The sequence below is a fragment of the Saccostrea echinata genome, unplaced genomic scaffold (assembly GCF_033153115.1).
Source record: "Saccostrea echinata isolate AGI-Se365-2 ecotype Australia unplaced genomic scaffold, CSIRO_AGI_Sech_v1 ptg000014l, whole genome shotgun sequence".
Classification (NCBI taxonomy): Eukaryota; Metazoa; Mollusca; class Bivalvia; order Ostreida; family Ostreidae; genus Saccostrea; species Saccostrea echinata.
The window spans coordinates 234,184-253,528 of NW_026889763.1; the positions used below are offsets into that span (position 1 = coordinate 234,184).

General features: G+C 33.6%; 1 protein-coding gene across 1 annotated transcript in view; it reads left to right on the forward strand.

Annotated features, from left to right (window-relative positions):
- The first annotated feature begins 5,440 nt into the window (after window positions 1-5,440).
- Window positions 5,441-19,345, forward strand: part of LOC133186924 (uncharacterized) — a 50,578-nt gene continuing 36,673 nt past the window's right edge. Inside the window, exons 1-2 of the mRNA XM_061322313.1 lie at window positions 5,441-5,623; window positions 5,774-6,266. Of these exons, the coding sequence (XP_061178297.1) occupies window positions 5,441-5,623; window positions 5,774-6,266 (676 nt within the window). The remainder of the gene's footprint in view (window positions 5,624-5,773; window positions 6,267-19,345) is intronic.

Sequence of the window (19,345 nt, forward strand, 5' to 3'; positions counted from 1 at the left end):
CAGAGCTGGCTGGGTCTTGACTGTTTACTTTCACATTTCGATTTTCCGGAACTGGAGGGATACTAGTTAACTTGTCCTTGAAATAACTCGATTTCGTTTTCCGAGCGTTGATTTCCACAAAAGCCTTTGTAACTTTTAAGACTTTTAAAAAAATTAAGGTCTTTCTATGCACTACACACTTAAGATATTTAATTATTAGTAATATTAGTAAAAATATGCTTATGTGCAAGTCTGTGTGATTTACATGCACACCAATAATTCACACGCAACTGAAAAAAACTTTCCTTATATTTACATATTTTACATGTTTAAAAGCAGCAAAAATACACTTAAGGTCAAGATCTAGTAAATGAATTCAGACTAACTTTTTGGTGCTAGATCCATTATGACGTCATAATCAATTTTAACTTTCTTTTTCCCGTACTTTACGGCTCTAGTAGAATTTTGTAGAAAATAAAGTACTTTCATAGAATTCAATTTGAAATCATGTGAAAAGTAATCCCGATACCTATATTCAATTTAATATTATTTTAAAGAAGAGGCCAAGAACATACAAATTACCGTTTTCTGAGAGACTGTAGGCAATCTGGATGCATTTCTTTGTCTGATATGGAAAAAAACTCCCGTATTCATGACCAGTTTTCTTAATTTTCCATGGAAAATGACAGTTTAAAATATGATTTTTCGTCTTGTTCATCTACAAATTATGCCCCGAAACACCTTATCTGACCAAGCTAAAGTTATAAAGCACCATTAAAGGAATTTATTTCTCAAATTTGAGAAATCTGTAGGCACCTTTCATTTACTAGATCTTGACCTTAATGTTTGAATTTCTCGCTGTCCTATATCGTTATACTATTATTGACGTCTCTGTAGCCTCATTGTGATTTGTGACGTCACTTTGGCGCGATTTTCTCTGTGAGTATGTACATTGATGTACACGAAAATGAAATTCAAATCAATTTTCTCAGTTAGTATAGTAGACAATAATTAAAAAAGTATATATATTATAGTAGAAAAAAGCATATACAGTAGAAAAAAAACTATTAAATGTAAATATTAATTCTAGATTAAACGATCGCAATTTATAACAAACGAGGAAACAGTTTTCCTTAATTCCGTGATATTTTTATGTAGTTACAGTGATCCGCCCTTAGTCTTAGATTTAAAAATAAAATTAAGTGAAATCTTCAGGGTAATGAGTAATGAATTCAAGCATTCTTGACATTTTACAGCCAGGGCCAATGCAAATTCATGGAATATTAATGGACATTTAAAAAGCTCTGAATATTGTTTTATAAAACGCCAAGCATATAAGGGAAGTTGATGTTTTTGCTATAATTGTAAACAAACATGCATGAAAAATATACAGTACGTGTATTGTGACCGACTGATCATAATAGTTATTGATCATAATAGTTTTGTGACGTAACAATTCCAAAATGATGACATAATTATATTTCTGTATGTTCAATATTCTGAAAAACAGCTAGACAAGTATTTTCAGCAAATTAAAGGGTCGAAATGAGATTTATAATAAGTTTGTTTGATAAAACTTTTCAATGAAAATAGAGCTCGACCAGGACGTGTACTCTAAATCAACAATTCCATTTTTCTTTTATTGGTTAGTTAATAATTAACTCAGGTATAGGGCTATTTACGTTGTCAAGGAAGTTTTTCAGTCTAATATTTGGCACTCTAACAATTATTAGACAAAACATATTCTGAATAAAGCACACTATAGTGATCTATAACAATGCAGTGTTTTTTTAAAAAAGAAACCCGAGTAACAAGAGTGTTAGCTTTGATAATTAAAACATGCAACTCTTCTACCATATAACTATTTCTATGTGTATCTTCAGGCATTACTTCAACTGTCGACATGCAACTTATTATCTTGCATGTTGATTTAAGTATCATACATGTTAAAATATAACTCGCACGTTAACATGAATAATTTTAAGTCGCATGTTGACATAAATAAGTTGCATGTTGACATAAAATAAGTCACATGTTGACATAAATAAGTTGCATGTCTACATAATTTTGTTGCATGTCAACAAAAATAACTCGCATATACTGACATTAATATCTTGCATGTTAACATAATTATCATGCGTGTTCACATAAATAAGCTGCATGTCAACATAATTATGTTACATCTTGTTTGTATGATGTCGTATGGTGGCGTTAGGAATTAGGTAAGTTTACCAACAAAAATTTAGATTCTCTCAAAAGCTTGGTAACTTGCATATCAACATAATTATTACGCTGCTCGCCGACTGGAAAATTCGTCTCATCTTAAGACGCTTACTACACCAAGTATATCAACAATATAATACCCTTTTTGTTTAAGATTCATAGTTTTCCTCTAAAGCACTTGAGGATGCGTGTAGAACAATCACCCGTTCTTCTGACGAAACACTCCTTCTCTGTAAGAGAAAGAATTATAGCGATACTACAGTGCGTTACAGATAGAATTCTCTCTGAGGTTAAGTTAAAAATATGACTATTGTCTTTAAAAATAAAGCACTTTAAAAAAAAGAGCTTCCGTGGAACAAAACTGTTATTAGTATCGTCTTCGTTGGTAGCTCCAACTTCCCTCCCACGTTGAATTTCTTTTCATACATTTATGAAGCAGGGACTCATATGAATGTTAACTGAAGCATATATCTAATCAAGATTTTTAGCTCACCTGAGCCGAAGGCTCAAGTGAGCTTTTCTGATCACTTTTTGTCCGTCGTCCGTCTGTCCGTCCGTCCGTCTGTCCGTCTGTCCGTCTGTAAACTTTTCACATTTTTGACTTCTTCTCAAGAACCACTGGGCCAAATTCAACCAAACTTGCCACAAAGTATCCTTGGGTGAAGGGGATTCAAGTTTGTACAAATGAAGGGCCACGCCCTCTTTCAAGGGGAGATAATTAGGAATTAGTGAAAAAATAATGGCATCATTTAAAAATCTTCTTCTCAAGAACCACTGGGCCAGGAAAGATGAAACTTATGTGGAAACATCCTCAGGTAGTGTAGATTCAAATTTGTTCAAATCATGACCCCCGGGGGTAGGGAGGGGCCACAATGGGGGATCAAAGTTTTACATAGAAATATATAGGAAAATATCTTTTAAAATCTTCTTCTTAAGAACAGCAAAGCCATGATTGGTCATAATTATATGGAAGCATCCTCAGGTAGTGTAGATTCAAGTTTGTTCAAATCATGACCCCCGGGGGTAGGGTGGGGCCACAATGGGGGATCCAAGTTTTACACAGAAATATATAGGAAAATATCTTTAAAAATCTTCTTCTTAAGAACAGCAAAGCCATGATTGGTCATATTTATATGGAAGCATCCTCAGGTAGTGTAGATTCAAGTTTGTTCAAATCATGACCCCTGGGGATAGGGTGGGGCCACAATGGGGGATCAAACTTTTACATAGAAATATACAGGAAAAAATCTTTTTTTCTCAGGAACAGAAAAGCCATGATTAGTAAAATTGATATGGAGGCATCCTTGGGTAGTGTAGAATGAAATTTGTTCAAATCATGACCCCGGGGGTAGGGTGGGGCCACAATTGGGGATCAAAGTTTTACATAGAAATATATAGGAAAATATTTTAAAAAATCTTCTTCTTAAGAACAACAAAGCCATGATTGGTCATATTTATATGGAGGCATCCTCAGGTAGTTAAGATTCAAGTTTGTTTAAATCATGACCCCCGGGGATAGGGTGGGGCCACAATAGGGGATCCAAGTTTTACATAGAAATACATAGGAAAATATCTTTAAAAATCTTCTTCTTAAGAACGGCAAAGCCATAATTTGTCATATTTATATGGAAGCATCCTCAGGTAGTGTAGATTCAAGTTTGTTTAAATCATGATCCCTGGGGATAGGGTGGGGCCACAATGGGGGATCAAAGTTTTACATAGAAATATACAGGAAAATATCTTTAAAAATTTTCTTCTTAAGAACAGTAAAGCCATGATTGGTCATATTTATATGGAAGCATCCTCTGGTAGTGAAGATTCAAATTTGTCCAAATCATGACCCCCGGGGGTAGGGTGGGGCCACAATGGGGGATCAAAGTTTTACATAGAAATATACAGGAAAAAATCTTTTCCTCAAGAACAGAAAAGCCATGATTAGTAAAATTGATATGGAGGCATCCTTGGGTACTGTGGAATGAAATTTGTTCAAATGAGGGACCCGGGGGTAGGGTGGGGCCAATGGGGGATCAAATTTTTACAAATGAATATATGGGAAAAAATCTTCTGCTCAAGAACAGCAATGCCATTTGTTATATTGATATGAAAGCATCATCAGGTAGTTTAAAATCCCCCCCCCCGTTAATTTTTCAATACTTAACTGATTTTTGCTTCTTTTTTTTTCTAGCCAATGTGCTCAGGTGAGCGATGTGGCCCGTGGGCCTCTTGTTTTTTTTTGCCAAACATACACAACTATAATATTTGATTCTTTGTGTATTTCTTTAGACAAAAAAAAAAATTATCGTATCATCAATCAGATATTTTTAAAAGCTAATGTCAAACTTACACTTGGACTGAGTTCGTTTTGGAGCTTTTCATTGCATTTTGATCATGTCTTTGATGTGATCCTGGCAAGAAAAAGATCATGTTATCTACATGGACAAGTTGTTATAAGTTGGCTTGCTTCTCTAAATTTATACGATTTTTTCCCGTTTTGCACACATTTGAAAATTAGATACATGTATAAGAAAAATGTGTGCAAAATGGGAGTTTGTCGAGGTAAGATAATTACTTAATTAATTCAAGACAATTTAGTCTCTGAGTGCTCACTTTTCTTTCACTGATGATTCTTCCCCCTTTTTTGTCAGCTCGTTATTAATATGATTTTGTTTTAATGGCATTGCTTTATATATATATATATATATATATATATATATATATATATATATATATATATATATATATATATATATATATATATATATATATATATATATATGCAAATGTTTTCTTTTATATAACACTATTAAAAGCAACGCGTACATGTATCTCTATCCGTATAAACACGGGTTCCTCGCGTTATAAACGTTCGACGTAATTTCTCAGTGACGTCATGAAGGGTCGACGCGCAATCAGTGGATCAAACACGTGCCGTTGGGTTTGAAAAGGAAAACGTTTCACGTGTTAAAGATTATAATCAGGCAAATATAAATTATGAATAAGTCACAAATGTAAATATAAGTAATAAGGTATCATCTTAATACATCTATCGGGCTATAAATACGGGTTGGTACGAGATCAAATTTACCAAAGATGACAGTCTACCGGGGAAAGTTCAGATACCTATTTCAAGGGGAGAAAAAAGAATTGCTGATAAAATGGATGGTGGCCAGAAAACGAGAGATTCTTCCAAACGAACACATCAACGTGGTCAAAAAAAGAAAAGTTTTCCATCTCAAACATGTCAAAAGAAGCCATAGATGAAAGAATGTCCAAATGCCTGGCAAGCTCCCCCACGAAATTAAGAGATTTCAAGGTACCGGAGGGTATTAAACCTTGGCATATCTCTCGTGAGAAGTCAGGAAAAGTTTGGATAAGTAATTTTCTGGGTGATATAGTACAGACTGAAGACCAAGGAACACAGGTTATGGCTTTTAGAATACAAAGTGATGCGGGAGAAAATTATGGCTTCCATACAATTACGGATGATGGAGATTTGCTGTATATAGACAACAATGGAAAAACCATTCAGAGAATGACCCCTGTTAAGAAGTTTAGAAGGTTCATTATATAGGATATAGGATATTGGAGAGCACAAAGTGTCTACTCCTCTCCCGCTAGCGGAGATGTTCTGGTGGGACTAAGTGACGGCAAAGAAGCAAAGTTGACTAGATGCAGCAAAGCGGGAAAGAAGATCTTAGACATACAGAAGGACGACATAGGTAGGGAACTGTACAAGACGCCACGTTATATTACAGAGAACATCAATGGGGATATATGTGCATCAGATTTCTACAAACACGCCGTGGTTGTGGTGAAAAAATCAGGAAGACACCGGTTCTCTTACACACGTCAGGAGCCCCCAGGCAGCTTGCTGCCTACTGGAATTGCTACTGACAGCCTTGGTCATATCCTAGTTTGCAATGCCAGACTCCAGTGTAACGATGTCCACCTCCTTGATGTTGACGGTAATTTCCTATCCCTGCTGATCACAACACAAGATGGAGTGTCCGCTCCCCGACGTCTGTGTGTGGACTGTAATGACAATCTTTATGTAGGGGACATGGGCAACCAATTAGTAAATGTTTATAAATACCTTCGATCACTGAACGACTGAAATTAAAATGTGTTCTAGAAATTTGTAAAATGGTGTGTGTACATGACTTATTCATATTTTATATTTGCCTGATTATAATCTTTAACGCGTGAAACGTTTTATTTTTTAATATTAGTATTTTTTTTAATACTATTAATAGCAAAAAGAAAATTGAATTTCAAACAAATGTTTTAGAGAAAATATGTATGAACCCTCTCTTTATTAACATATGAAATAAAATGAATCATTTATCACATATATTTTGTCAAAACTATTTTTTTTTTATTCTTTTCATCAAGGGCTGATAACTCTTCAAAAACGTTTACGATGCAAAGTGACCGGCTTCTTATATATTTTCAGAAATGTGTATGCAGTTCATTTTACCTTCATTGTTATCTAGTAGTACATATTTAACTAGTTTAAATTAATGATTGTTCAATATTCCGTCATTATACATTGAATACCTTAAAGTAAATTCTCTTAATTTTGCGACACCCGTTTTGTACCTAGAGTAGGATTTCCCTTCTAAAATCTCTGCCCCGGAAATTTGTCTCTAGAGCAGGATTGCCCCCGGAAAATAGACTCTAGTCAGTAGGATTTTCCCCACGGAAAAATTACTCTAGAGTAATTTTTTCGTGTGGGAAATTCTGCTCTAGATTCAATTTTCAGGAATGGGGGAGGGGGGGGGGGTTCTACTTTGTGTAATAGTTATAGAGTGCGATTTCCCCTAAGCTACCCCCAATAAAATATCATGACTGTACTTATGTATGAGGGAGAGGTTGCGAAACATTGTTACAAGTTTCCCTTGTTCAAAATGGCGACCAGTTCCAATGAAACAAACAATTTATGGAAATTTAAAATTTTAAATCTCATTTTTCTCAGTAACTGTCCAACTAACTCTAAAGAAGCATTTAAATCTTATTCTTTCATATGGTCAAACTGGTTTCTGAAAATAAATTGGCACAAAGTTATCGGTTGGACAAATTTTTAAGTGTATCCATAGAAACAAAAATGAATAATATTTTAAATGGAATTAAATTTCAACTACATGTACATAATATTGATATTTAAGTGTTTATGGTGTTTAAATATCCAAAATAGCTTCAGTTGCAATGGAACTAAAAATGAGTCATTTATTTCTAAAAATTAAAAAAATTCCAGGACTTATCGCATGCTCTTAAAAAAATCATAATTTTATGAAAAAAATTATCTAAAACATTTTTTATTAAAATACTGAACATAATAAATGGTGTTACAAGCATATTTTCAGCGATATTAAGAGTTGAAATTCAAATACAGCGATATGCATATTTCAATCGGATTTCGGCACCATACTGCTGTGACGTCATATGCGACAATTCAGTATAGAGAGATAGGAATATACACACTGTTAACGGAGTTATCCAAGACAAATGCGGTATAAAATACGAAAAATGCCGAAAAAAATATCTAGTAGACGTGCTTTTCAATTACTATAGAAATTTAAATTAGTTTTAATTTTAAGTATTATTATTGAATAAAAGATGAAAATATGTGTATTCTTGCATTATTACAGGACTACGGTGGATGTACATAGTGGCTTCATGTCGGTAAAAAAAAATGATGCTAATGCACGAACAAAGTTGCAAAATTACTACTGGGCTTTTCAAATTTTAACTGTAGTCTATAATAATTATAAAAGAAAAGGTAATTAATAACTATCACAGTTGACCACCTTCTCTTCTTTGAGCATTAAATATTCTAATTATCCCCCGGCGCCCTTCTAAAATGGAATATGATTCAATCGGTTATTTACCATTTAACTTGATTAAAATCTATGTTTTGTAATAGCTATGTTTTAATTTATTTTATTTTACCAAATCTACTGCTATTTAAAAAAATTAATCTGCTTTTTTAGCTCACCTGAGCTGAAAGCTCAAGTGAGCTTTTCTGATCACATTTTGTCTGTAGTTCGTCTGTCTGTCTGTCTGTCCTTCATTTTCGACTTCTTCTCCAGAACAACTGGGCCAATTTCAACCAAACTTGCCACAAAGCATTCTTGGGTAAAGGGGGTTCAAATTTGTTCAAATGAAGGGCCACGCCCTCTTCCAAGGGGAGATAATTAAGAATTGGTGAAAATTTGGTGTCATCTTTTAAAAATCTTCTTCTCAAGAACCAATGAGCCAGATAAGTTTATACTTATGTGAAACCTTCATTACATAGTGTAGATTCAAGACCCCCGGGGGTAGGGTGGGGCCACAATGGGGGATCAAAGTTTTACATAGGAATATATAGGGAAAATCTTTAAAAATCTTCTTATCAAGAACAACAAAGCCACAATTAGTCATACTGATATGGAATCATCCTCAGGTAGTGTAGATTCAAATTTGTTCAGATCATGACCCCCAGGGGTAGGTTGGGGCCACAATGGGGGATCAAAGTTTTACATAGGAATATATAGGGAAAATCTTTAAAAATCTTCTTCTCAAGAACAACAAAGCCACAATTAGTCATATTGATATGAAATCATCCTCAGGTAGTGTAGATTCAAATTTGTTCAAATCATGACCCCCGGGGGTAGGGTGGGGCTACAATGGGGGATCTTCTTCTCAAGAACAACTAAGCCACAATTAGTCATATTGATATGGAATCATCCCCAAATATTGTAGATTCAAGCTCATTCAAGGCATCCTCCAGTAGTAGGGTGGGGCCATAATGGGGGATCAAAGTTTTACAAAAGAACTTATACAGGAAATATCTTTAAAAATCTCCTTCAATCTCAAGAACAACAAAGCCAAGATCAGTCATATTGATATGGAAGCATCCTCAGGTAGTGTACATTCAAGTTTATTCAAATCATACCCCCCCCCCCCCCCAGGGTAGGGTGTTAGACATGAATATATAGGAGAAATATAGGAGAAGAAATCTGCTGACGAAGAACAGCAGGGCCATATTGACTCAGGTGAGCGTTGTGGCCCATGGGCCTCTTGTTCTGTTTGTTAGTTAAACATTTGGATATTTGTCTTCGCCGCCTACCCATTCCCATCGTCGCTGTTATTTTACCGTGTTTACAGATTTTATTGATTTCCTACTGATGGATTTCAAACATATAAGGTTTGGTCATAAAATCAGTAATTTGGTCGTTTATAACGCAGAAATCCAGTTTATATCGCGAATATTTTAGTAAGATGATCAGCCATTGTCGCCTATGACGTATCACGGTCACGTGATCGCTATCTAATTAACTCGGATTTTAGGGATTTTTATTTGAGTTAAATAATGTTTAATAAACGCGGTATATTCGCTACTAAAAACACAAATCTTATAAACTACGATCGTAAGGAACGCTTTAACGATTTTAATTTCAAGTAATTTAGAAACATGCCATAAGTCCTTGAAACGAGTATTTGCTATCTGCTTTCAAATCCAATATACCGCTGGGGTATTGAAAGAATTATCTCCCGTATAAAATATGCAATCAGGCGGTACTTTTATTTTCCCTTTGTCTTTGACATTTTTCAATTTTTCTGGTCTTCTGAAATGAAAACAAAATGTCAGAATTAGCTGGTAGAGTGTTCTTAAAAGAATGAAACGAATTTTGCTTGCATAAAACGATTACAATATATAACCTGAAAAAAAGTTCGAATATATTCCTTCCTGACTTTTCAGAGCTTCTCTTTTTACCTTCATTTTGCAAATGATTGGCCTAATCTTGTTAAAGTGCAGAAAGGTTTCAACCTTTTCATTTGGACCCAAGGAGTCTCCGAGGGCCCACAAATCAAATTCCATGGTCATAACAGGGCATGTTTGTGATAGTGAAGACATACAGATATAGAAACAACAGTATTGTGATTTAGCTTAAGGAAATACAGGCATCAGTTTTCTTCAGTGAGATAAATAGTTCCAATGTTCACAAATTTCCTTATATTGTTCTGAGCGAGATCTTAAATCATACTGTCCTTAGGAAAACCTATTTTGTGATTGATTTGACGTTCATGTTTTGATTTCATAAGATTATAAATATTTCAAATCACCTTCATCTGAATGAAGTTTACTTTTAAAAAAACCCAGCATATTAATATTCAATATATATGAACCTGCAATGCATTTCTTCCTGATATAGCTTAAAAAGGATTGAAGTAAATCAGTAAAAATGTTTGAGATAAGGTTAAGGTCAATTTCTAGTAATGATTTTAAAAAGCCTTTTGGTGCCAGGTGCAATATGACGTTACAATCAATTCAAACTTACTTTCCCTCGTACTTTATAGCTGTTACTGAATTATATAAAAATGAAGCATTTAATCATAAAATTCCATTTGAAATCAGCGTCACGGTAGCTCCGTCGGTAGAGCGCTCGCTCCGTGATCGTAAGGTCGTATGTTCGAATCACGGCCGCGACTGATCGATAAAAATAGGTAGCAACTGTTCCTTCGCCAAGCGCTCGGCACTTTGAAGTGAAATGCGGGTCCTTCGGATGAGACATTAAAAACCGAAGCCCCGTGTCACACTAGGTTGGTACGATAAAGAACCCTTACTGCTCAATGCCCCTGAGTGCCGAGTAAATGTCTAAATTTGAAGTTCTTCACCGGTTTATGGTGACGTCTCTATATGAGTGAAAAATTCTCGAATGGGACGTTAAACAACATACAATCAATCAATCAATCAAACAATCAATTTGAAATCACGTGAAAAGTAATCTGGATACTCATATTCAATAAAGTGTTATTTCTAGGAAGTCAAGAACATACAACTTACCATTTTCTAAGAGACTGTCGGCAATCTGAGTACATTTCTTTTGTGTGCCATAGAAAAAAAAAACCCTCCCAATTTCCTAGCTGATTTTCGTCATTTTCATTGGAAATGACAGTTTAAAATATATTATTTTGTTGTGTTTGCCAAATAATTATACCCCTATACACCTTATAAACCAAGATATGGTAATTCAGAATCATTAAAAGATTGATTAATTGTATGTTGTTTTACGTCCTTTTCGAGAGTTTTTTACTCGTATAGAGACGCCACCACATTATGATGAAGAACTTCAAATTTAGACCTTTTCTCGATACTCAGGCCCATTGAGCAGTGAATGATCTTTATCGTGCCGACGCCAGCCGTGACACGGGACCTCAGTTTTAAGGTTTCATGCAAAAGACCCGCCACTTTCACTTTAAATTGCCGAGCGTTTGGCATAGAAACAGTTGCTACCTATTTTTCATTGACTTAGGTCAGTTTGCAGCCGGGGTTTGAACCACAACCTTCCAATTAGGGAGCGAGCGCTCTACCGGCTGAGCTTAAAAAGTATTTTTTAAATTAGTTGTTTTAATAAGTTTCTTCTTTGTAAAGTTTTTGTTGAGTTTTCATTTAAATTTAATTAACAAGGAAGGATATATTATGAATAATCCTTCCCCCCCCCCCATTTTATCTTTTCTGAAGGCATTAAAAGATTTATCAAATAGGAAATGCATTTTAAATAAATCTACAAACTGCAGGATGTGAAAGTATGGGAAGATAGGACGTAAAAATTATATATAACTAACACTACTGTAATGATTTTCCCCTTAGATTCCAAAAAATCCTCTGACGTCCCCCTGTCTGTCCCTGATATTTTCCTGTCTCCCCCTGACTTTCTCTTATGATTCCCTGTCGTTGTCCCTGACTACCCTGTCTACTCCCTGATGTCCCCTGACTAAGCCCCTGTTACCACTGTCTAACCCCTGATGCCCCCTGACATTCACTGACGTCCCTGTCAACTCCCTGATGTGCCCTGACTAAGCCCCTGACCACCCTGTCAATTCCCTGTCGTCCCCTGACATTCATTTTGACCCAGAAAAGGGGTTAAAATATGTTTTTGTTGCTATTTACTTGTGAGAAATACGTTACTCCTTGCAATTCTTAAGTTTTGTGAAAATATATATTTAGTCAATTGTTATTTGTTTGAATATCTTGAGTAATTTATTTCTTAATACGATTGTATTTGATTGTTTTAGTTTACTACATGTAGCTTTTAGATAAATTTTAAGGAGAATAAATGTCAGTTACTTTGAAAAGAATGAATTACAAATTTATTGCGTCTTGTCATGAATGGCAAGGAAATATATCTATATTTATTTATATGTTAATCTATATATCCACATGTAGTTATTTATTTATTTATTTCATTTATTCATTGACTAATTTATTAATTTAATCTATTCATACATTTCTTTTTAGATATATTTTCCTTATTGAATTATTAATTAATTGATCTATAATATATATTTATTTAGTTTTTAATTCATTTTATTTTAATTAATTAATTAATTCTATTTTATTGAATTTATTTATGAATTTCGCATAAACAGTCGTAAGGTAAAACAAAACATACTTCAAAGTATCTTTTAAGCATATTTACATTTCTTTTAATTCTTTTAATTTCATGATGGGTATCAAAGTAATTGTCTTATTACACACAATCTGAATTCGGAAATTGTTTATTGCTTCTTTTATTTTTTACTTAAAATAAAAAAAATGTTCCTCAAAAACTGTCACGGTTGTGAGAGTAGTTCCGAGCTGTTGATAGTTGACCAGTGACTCTGGGTACACAGATCAGACAGCTATTGTTTTTTTGACTGACCACTACACACTGTTTATTCTGTGGCAGCATGACCGTATCCACTCTGCAGGTGATTGTATACCAGTTAATCATGTAAGTGCCCCAAACAAAATACCTATAACCACTTTTAAGGTTTTCTTATCCATTATCAATTCTGTACCTCCGTACATAAGGCAGGTTTAAATGTCAAAGTAAGCCGTCGACTGTAAAAGTCAGTGCTTCTCGCAAAAGTCCACTACCATGTCTTTTGACGAAACGATTTATCTATGTCTTATATCAGTCGGATTTATGTTAGATGCAAGCTACTTTTAACTGTAAGCCCTTCCTCACTTCCCACATAAAGGATTGTGCATGCATACTTTAAAAGTAAAACGATAATTATGTGGAAACCGACGAAATGGACGTTTAGCTAACAGTCAACAATGTTTTCACTCGTTAAATATCTTATTTTATTAATCGAAATATTAACTATTGGCAGATCGTCAACATTTTCACTTGCAAACTGTTTTAAACAGATCAATTTCTAAACTAGGGCATGCTACTGACAAATAAGTTGATGTTGCAAGGGTATCAACAGTCTCGTTTAAAATCAACGTATGAAATTCTATGTTCGACACAATGACCTTGTTTGCTAGTACAATTTGGTGAGTTCTAATGTTGACTGACCAATACAAATTGTTAGGTCATTATTTTTCTACCTATTACTTAGTTTACTCGATAAAGAAATAGGGGTCACGGCGGGGTGACCTGTTGACAGGGGATGCACTATGTATACTCCTCTATGGCACCTTATCCCACTTATGCCCTGTCCATCTGTCTGTCTGTCTGTTTATCCGTTAAAACTTTAACCTTGCCCATAACTTTTGATTGGTTAGAGCTATGGCTTTCATATTTCACATGTGTATTCCTTGTGCAAGACCTTTCTTTGGGTACCATCATATTTGACCTTTTGACCTTGACCTTGGAATTGACCCACTTTTGCAAAATTTAATGAGACTTCAATCTTGGCCATAACTTTGGAACAGTTGGAGCTTGGGCTTTAACAAGACCTTCCTTTGGATAGCAACATCTTTGACCCTTTGACCTTGGAGTTTGACCTTCTGTTGAAAAAAACTTTAACATTGGCCATAACTTTTGAACACTTTGTGCTAGGTCTTTCATTCTTCGCATGTGTACTCCTTCTGACAAGACCTTTCTTTGGATACCAACAACTTTCACCTTTTTACCTTGAACTTGGAGTTTGACCTACTTCAATTTTGAAAAATTTTAACCTTGGCCATAACTTTTGAACAGTTAGTGCTAGGGTTTTCATACTTCACATACGCATTTACTGTGAGAAGACCTTCCTTTGGATACCAACAACTTTGACCCTTTGACCTTGACTTTGAAGTTTGACCTACTTTTGAAAATTTAAACCTTGGCCATAACATTTGAACGTTTAGTTCTAGGGATCTCATATTTCACGATCATGTATATCACTTGTGACAAGACCTTCCCTTGGGCACATTTGACTTTGACCTTGCCATCTTACTTACCTTGAAAAAACTTTAAACTTTGCCATAACTTTTCAATGGTTTGTACTAGGGCTTTCATATTTCACAGGTATATTCCTCGAAACAAGACCTCTCTTTGGGTACCAACATTTTTTATTTCTTGACCTGGAGTTTGAGAAACTTTAACCTTCGCCATAAGCGGCCATACGGGGGCATCAGTATTTCACAAACACATCTTGTTGGACCAAGATATGATGAATGCGATATCAATTACCAGCATTATATTTAAGCATGGTGATTGATTGAAATGAATAAAATTTAGACTTTATCTGTTTGCTAAGAATATTGTCCAAATTTCAAAAGTACGATATATATATATATAGAGAGAGAGAGAGAGCAGAATTTCTGCCTCAACACGAGAAAATAGTTGATAAATGCTACATGTATCAATGTTTTCTTTTTGCCCGTTCATAAATGTACAGATCTACGCCAAATTTCCGAAACAGCCCATGTTTTTTTAATAATATCTTTGTGAGTGTAATTTTTTTCTCGTTTTTTTTCCCTTGAGACGTTGAAATGAGTTAATATTTGAAAACAGAATTGCTGTAGATCAATATGTTTTCGCGACTTTTTTCGCGAGATTATCATTTACTTCTTATAAGCAAGACAAAATTTGCAATTATTGCTCTATATAATCTTTAGGAATATTAACATAAGCAAGAATGAAATTTTAGCGAGCACACAGTCTCTCATAATTACCCAAAATTAAAGTTTTCGCGAATAAAAAGTAATTTACTATAAAACAATAGAAAATCATAAATAATTTCATGTAATATCGATGCTGAAATAAGCAACAAAAAGTACTACTGTGGTTGTTCACAGGTACAGTGTACATATCTTTGTATTTATAAAATATTTAATTTCATATGTTAGTTTGGAAAAGGTAAAAACAAATATCAACGTTTTACATTCTTAATAACATGTATTGGTAATTTATATAAATTACAATCTTTTAAGGAAAATTTTTCATTTCCTAAATTTGTGCTTATATTGTTTGATTAGAAGCAGGGTCACTAAATTGCCGTTGAAAAAAATCATATTATACATGTACATAAATACAAATTTGCTATATTTAAATTTTGAACCTCGATGCTTGAAAACTACTATGAATGGCTGTGAATGTTTAACATTTTACTTCGACACATTCCAAACTTATTATCTCCTTGGATTTTAAAATATCATAAACGAGGAAAGGTATGTTTATTCATATGTACAATCGTATAAAAGTGTTTGCTCGAAAGTTGATTTATATATATATATATATAGAAAAACTATTGTGGGCAATTTCTTTATTTGTTCCGGGTTACCATCAATGTTATATTCTTTTTCCTTAATTAAGTATTTGATCTGAGTCACATATAACTTAGATTGTTAAAACATAATCATCCCAAGACATCATATCTATTCAAAGCTTTCAGACAAGTAACAATATAGGAGACATGTATTTGGAGCAAATTCAGTGAAAATACGGAACGTTCTACGCACGAATCACCATTTAACAGTTGTTAAAGGCATTTAAAACGTAATGTATGGACGAGGACGTTGTATTTAAAGTGGCACACTTTATCTAAATCCACATTCAATAAGGAATTTTAAAACAGGAAGTTATTTGTTCTGTGCGAAAATGTCAAAATGGATGTATGTAATAGAATGTAAGTGAATATTTTTATCTCTGCTACTAGATAAAAGTTTTTGCATAAAGTTCAGTTTTAACAAAATTACCAGATTGGTAGTGAACGAATAACTACAGGTCGATCTGGGGATTAAGATGTCACAGGCACATTGAAAAAATAAGGAATATGTAAGTTAAGTCTGTAATTCCAACTTCTACTGCCCCATCCGCACATGTATTTCAATCTCTATGCTTAACTAATTTATCATCCTCATCTTTCATTGATTGATATTTGTAATAGATTTTAAAATGGCTAAGAGGTGTATAAGGTGAGGTCGAGCTCTACATGTATACTAGTGTTAACCCTTCTATGCAGTTGGTAGACATCGGGATTTTGAAACTGAAGGTTTCTAAGTTTGAGCCATGTTGTTTACACCCAGCCGTATTTTTGCCCAACTATGGAATGAGTTTAGTTTTAATCTCGTGTTTGAACTTCGAGGATTATGTGGACACCTCTAAGCGAACCGATCACACAGATACTTCTGATATTGTTTTTCAGACGTACTTTCAGTTGCTACATGTAGTATTATTTTTTTCGGAAACGTATTATTGCCAAATGCATACTTTTTATTTTTCACACTTTAATCTGTAAAATTTACACTTTATTCTATAAATTTTACACTTTGATCTGTAAAATTTACTTATTAATCTGTATGTTTTACTCTTTATTCTGTATTTTTTAACTTTAATCCGTAAATTGTACACTTTAATCTGTAAAATTTACATTTTTCATCTGTTTAATTAATTTTCACTTTAATGTGAATAGTTCCCACAATTTGTCATAAATATACACGCTTAAAAACCAGTAGACCATGAATCCTGCATGCTATAATTTAAGCTTAAAGTTTAGTATAACAGTTATTGTGGAAAATAATTTGAGATGTAGGATATAGCACAAATAACCATTCTAGCATGATTGATATAAGTGAGGATATCGGAAAATCAAACATACATATCTTCTTAATGAGTATGAAATCTTTAATTTTGAATTACTGCATGCATTCATTGATTTTATCCTATTATATTGAAGAGAGAAAAAAAAAAAAAAAAAGGATGCAAACTATTGGTTTTGCTGATTAAAACATTGATATCATTAACATGCATATTCATTTCATGCACACAACAGTTTATATATTGAAAGAATTAATTCGTGTATTATGCACAACAATTAAATAAATAGCATTTTAAAATAACCAATAATTAATAAGTATAAATGTTTTTGAGCTTATTTTAATGTAAGAACTTCATAGAAATCAATAATCGCTGATTCAATGATATTTCTTGAATGGTTATGTTCTAAAATGACTGTGATTTTATGTTTTATACTGTACTTGTATTTTATTTGACGTGTACGATATTTCGCGATATATGATCTAGTGCTTAGCACTTCTGAATGTGCTCTCTCTCTCTTTCTCTCTCTCTCTCTCTCTATAAGGCATTTAGCGATGTACTTGCTGAAACAAAGCTGCTTTCCGCGAAAGGCGCTAAATAAAGTACACAACCAAACGTAATATGTTGTAGTATTTTACATCATGATCATAGCCCAATAAACCTGCAATATCAATCTGAACAGGAAATAAGATGGCAAAAATATTTAAGATATTTAGTTTAGTGTTTGTCGCTGTTTACAATAGTACGAAAGAAATATTTACTGGATTGAAAGTAGATCCTCAACAATTTGCTAAGGAAAATTACGAGGTCCAGGGGCAAAAACGCCGATCCTTACTAATAATATATATATGTATACTTTTATGCAACCACTTGAAAACATCTCATTTTTACACAGCATAAGCATTACAACATGATATGACCGCCGATAAATAAAGATAAAAATGTAAATTTTACAAAATAAAGTGGCTGTATATTTTACAGAATTAAGTGTAAATTTTACAGACTAATATTTAATTTACAAATTAAATTGTAAACTTTACAGAGCAAAGTGTAAAATTAACGGATTAAAGGGAAAAAGTTACAGGTTAATGTGTAAAATTTACAGATTAAACTTTAATATTTAGAGATAAGTTAGATTTGATAGATTATTGTGTAAATTTTACAAATTAAAGTGAATATTTTTCAGATTAAAGTGTGAAAAATGGAAAATAAACAAGAGGCCCATGGGCTAGACCGCTCATCTGAGAAACTATGGCTTTTTTTTGTTCATCAGAAGATTCTTTTCCCTATATATCTCCATGAAATAAGAGATAACCAACAACACAACTTAGGATGCTAAAATATACACGATTAATCATTTCTTTCCTTTTCTTAAGAAGAAGACTTAAGGGTTTTCCATATTTATACTCATGTAAAACTTTGATCGCCCACAGTGGCTACACCCTACCCCCATGGTTCTTGATTTGAACAAACATGAATCTATACTACCTATAGTTGCCTCCATATAAACATGACTGATCATGGCTTTGCTGTTCTTGAGAAGAAGATTTTTAAGGATTTTTCCTATATATTCCCATGCAAAACTTTGATTACCCATAGTGGCCCACCCTACCCCCGGGGATGGTTTGAACAACTTGAATGTTCACTGTATCAGAAAGCTTTCATATAGGTCTCGTCTTTTCTGGCCCGGTGGTTCTTAGGAAGATTTTTAAATGATCCCATCCAATTTTTACTTTTTCTTAATTATCTCTCCTTGGAAGAGGATGTGACCCTTCATTTGAACAAACTTGAATCCCCTTTACCCAAGGATAATCGGTGCCACGTTTGATTGAAAATGGCCCAGTGGTTCTGGAGAAGAAGATGAAATTGTAAAGAGATAATTACAACAACGACAACAAGACAACAACGACAAACAACGCATAAATTTTGATCAGAAAAGGCTCACTTGAGCCTTCGGCTCAGGTGAGCGAAAAAGTGTCTAAGTGGCACTCATATGCTTCCTTAATTTTAACATACACCTAAATCTAAAGTATGATTTGTTTTTAATTTTTTGTAGTGTTTTCTATTCTATATTTTAGATTCATTCAATTTTCTCTTATTTAATCCGGAATTAGTATCTTTTCTGCTTTCATATATTGTCGACAACAGCTTATTTAAGTAAATTTGTACATAGAGCTCACAAGGTTGGAATCAATTAGGCAGAGCGACTGACGGCTTTTAAAACAATAAAAACTAATCAACCGCAGTGCATTTTTTTTAATTTTAAGAACACTTATTTAATTTCAGGGTTGTTTATTTCCATAATTTTACATTTTGGCTGTTCAGCATACAATATTAACAGGTATGTAATTAGAATTGGAAGC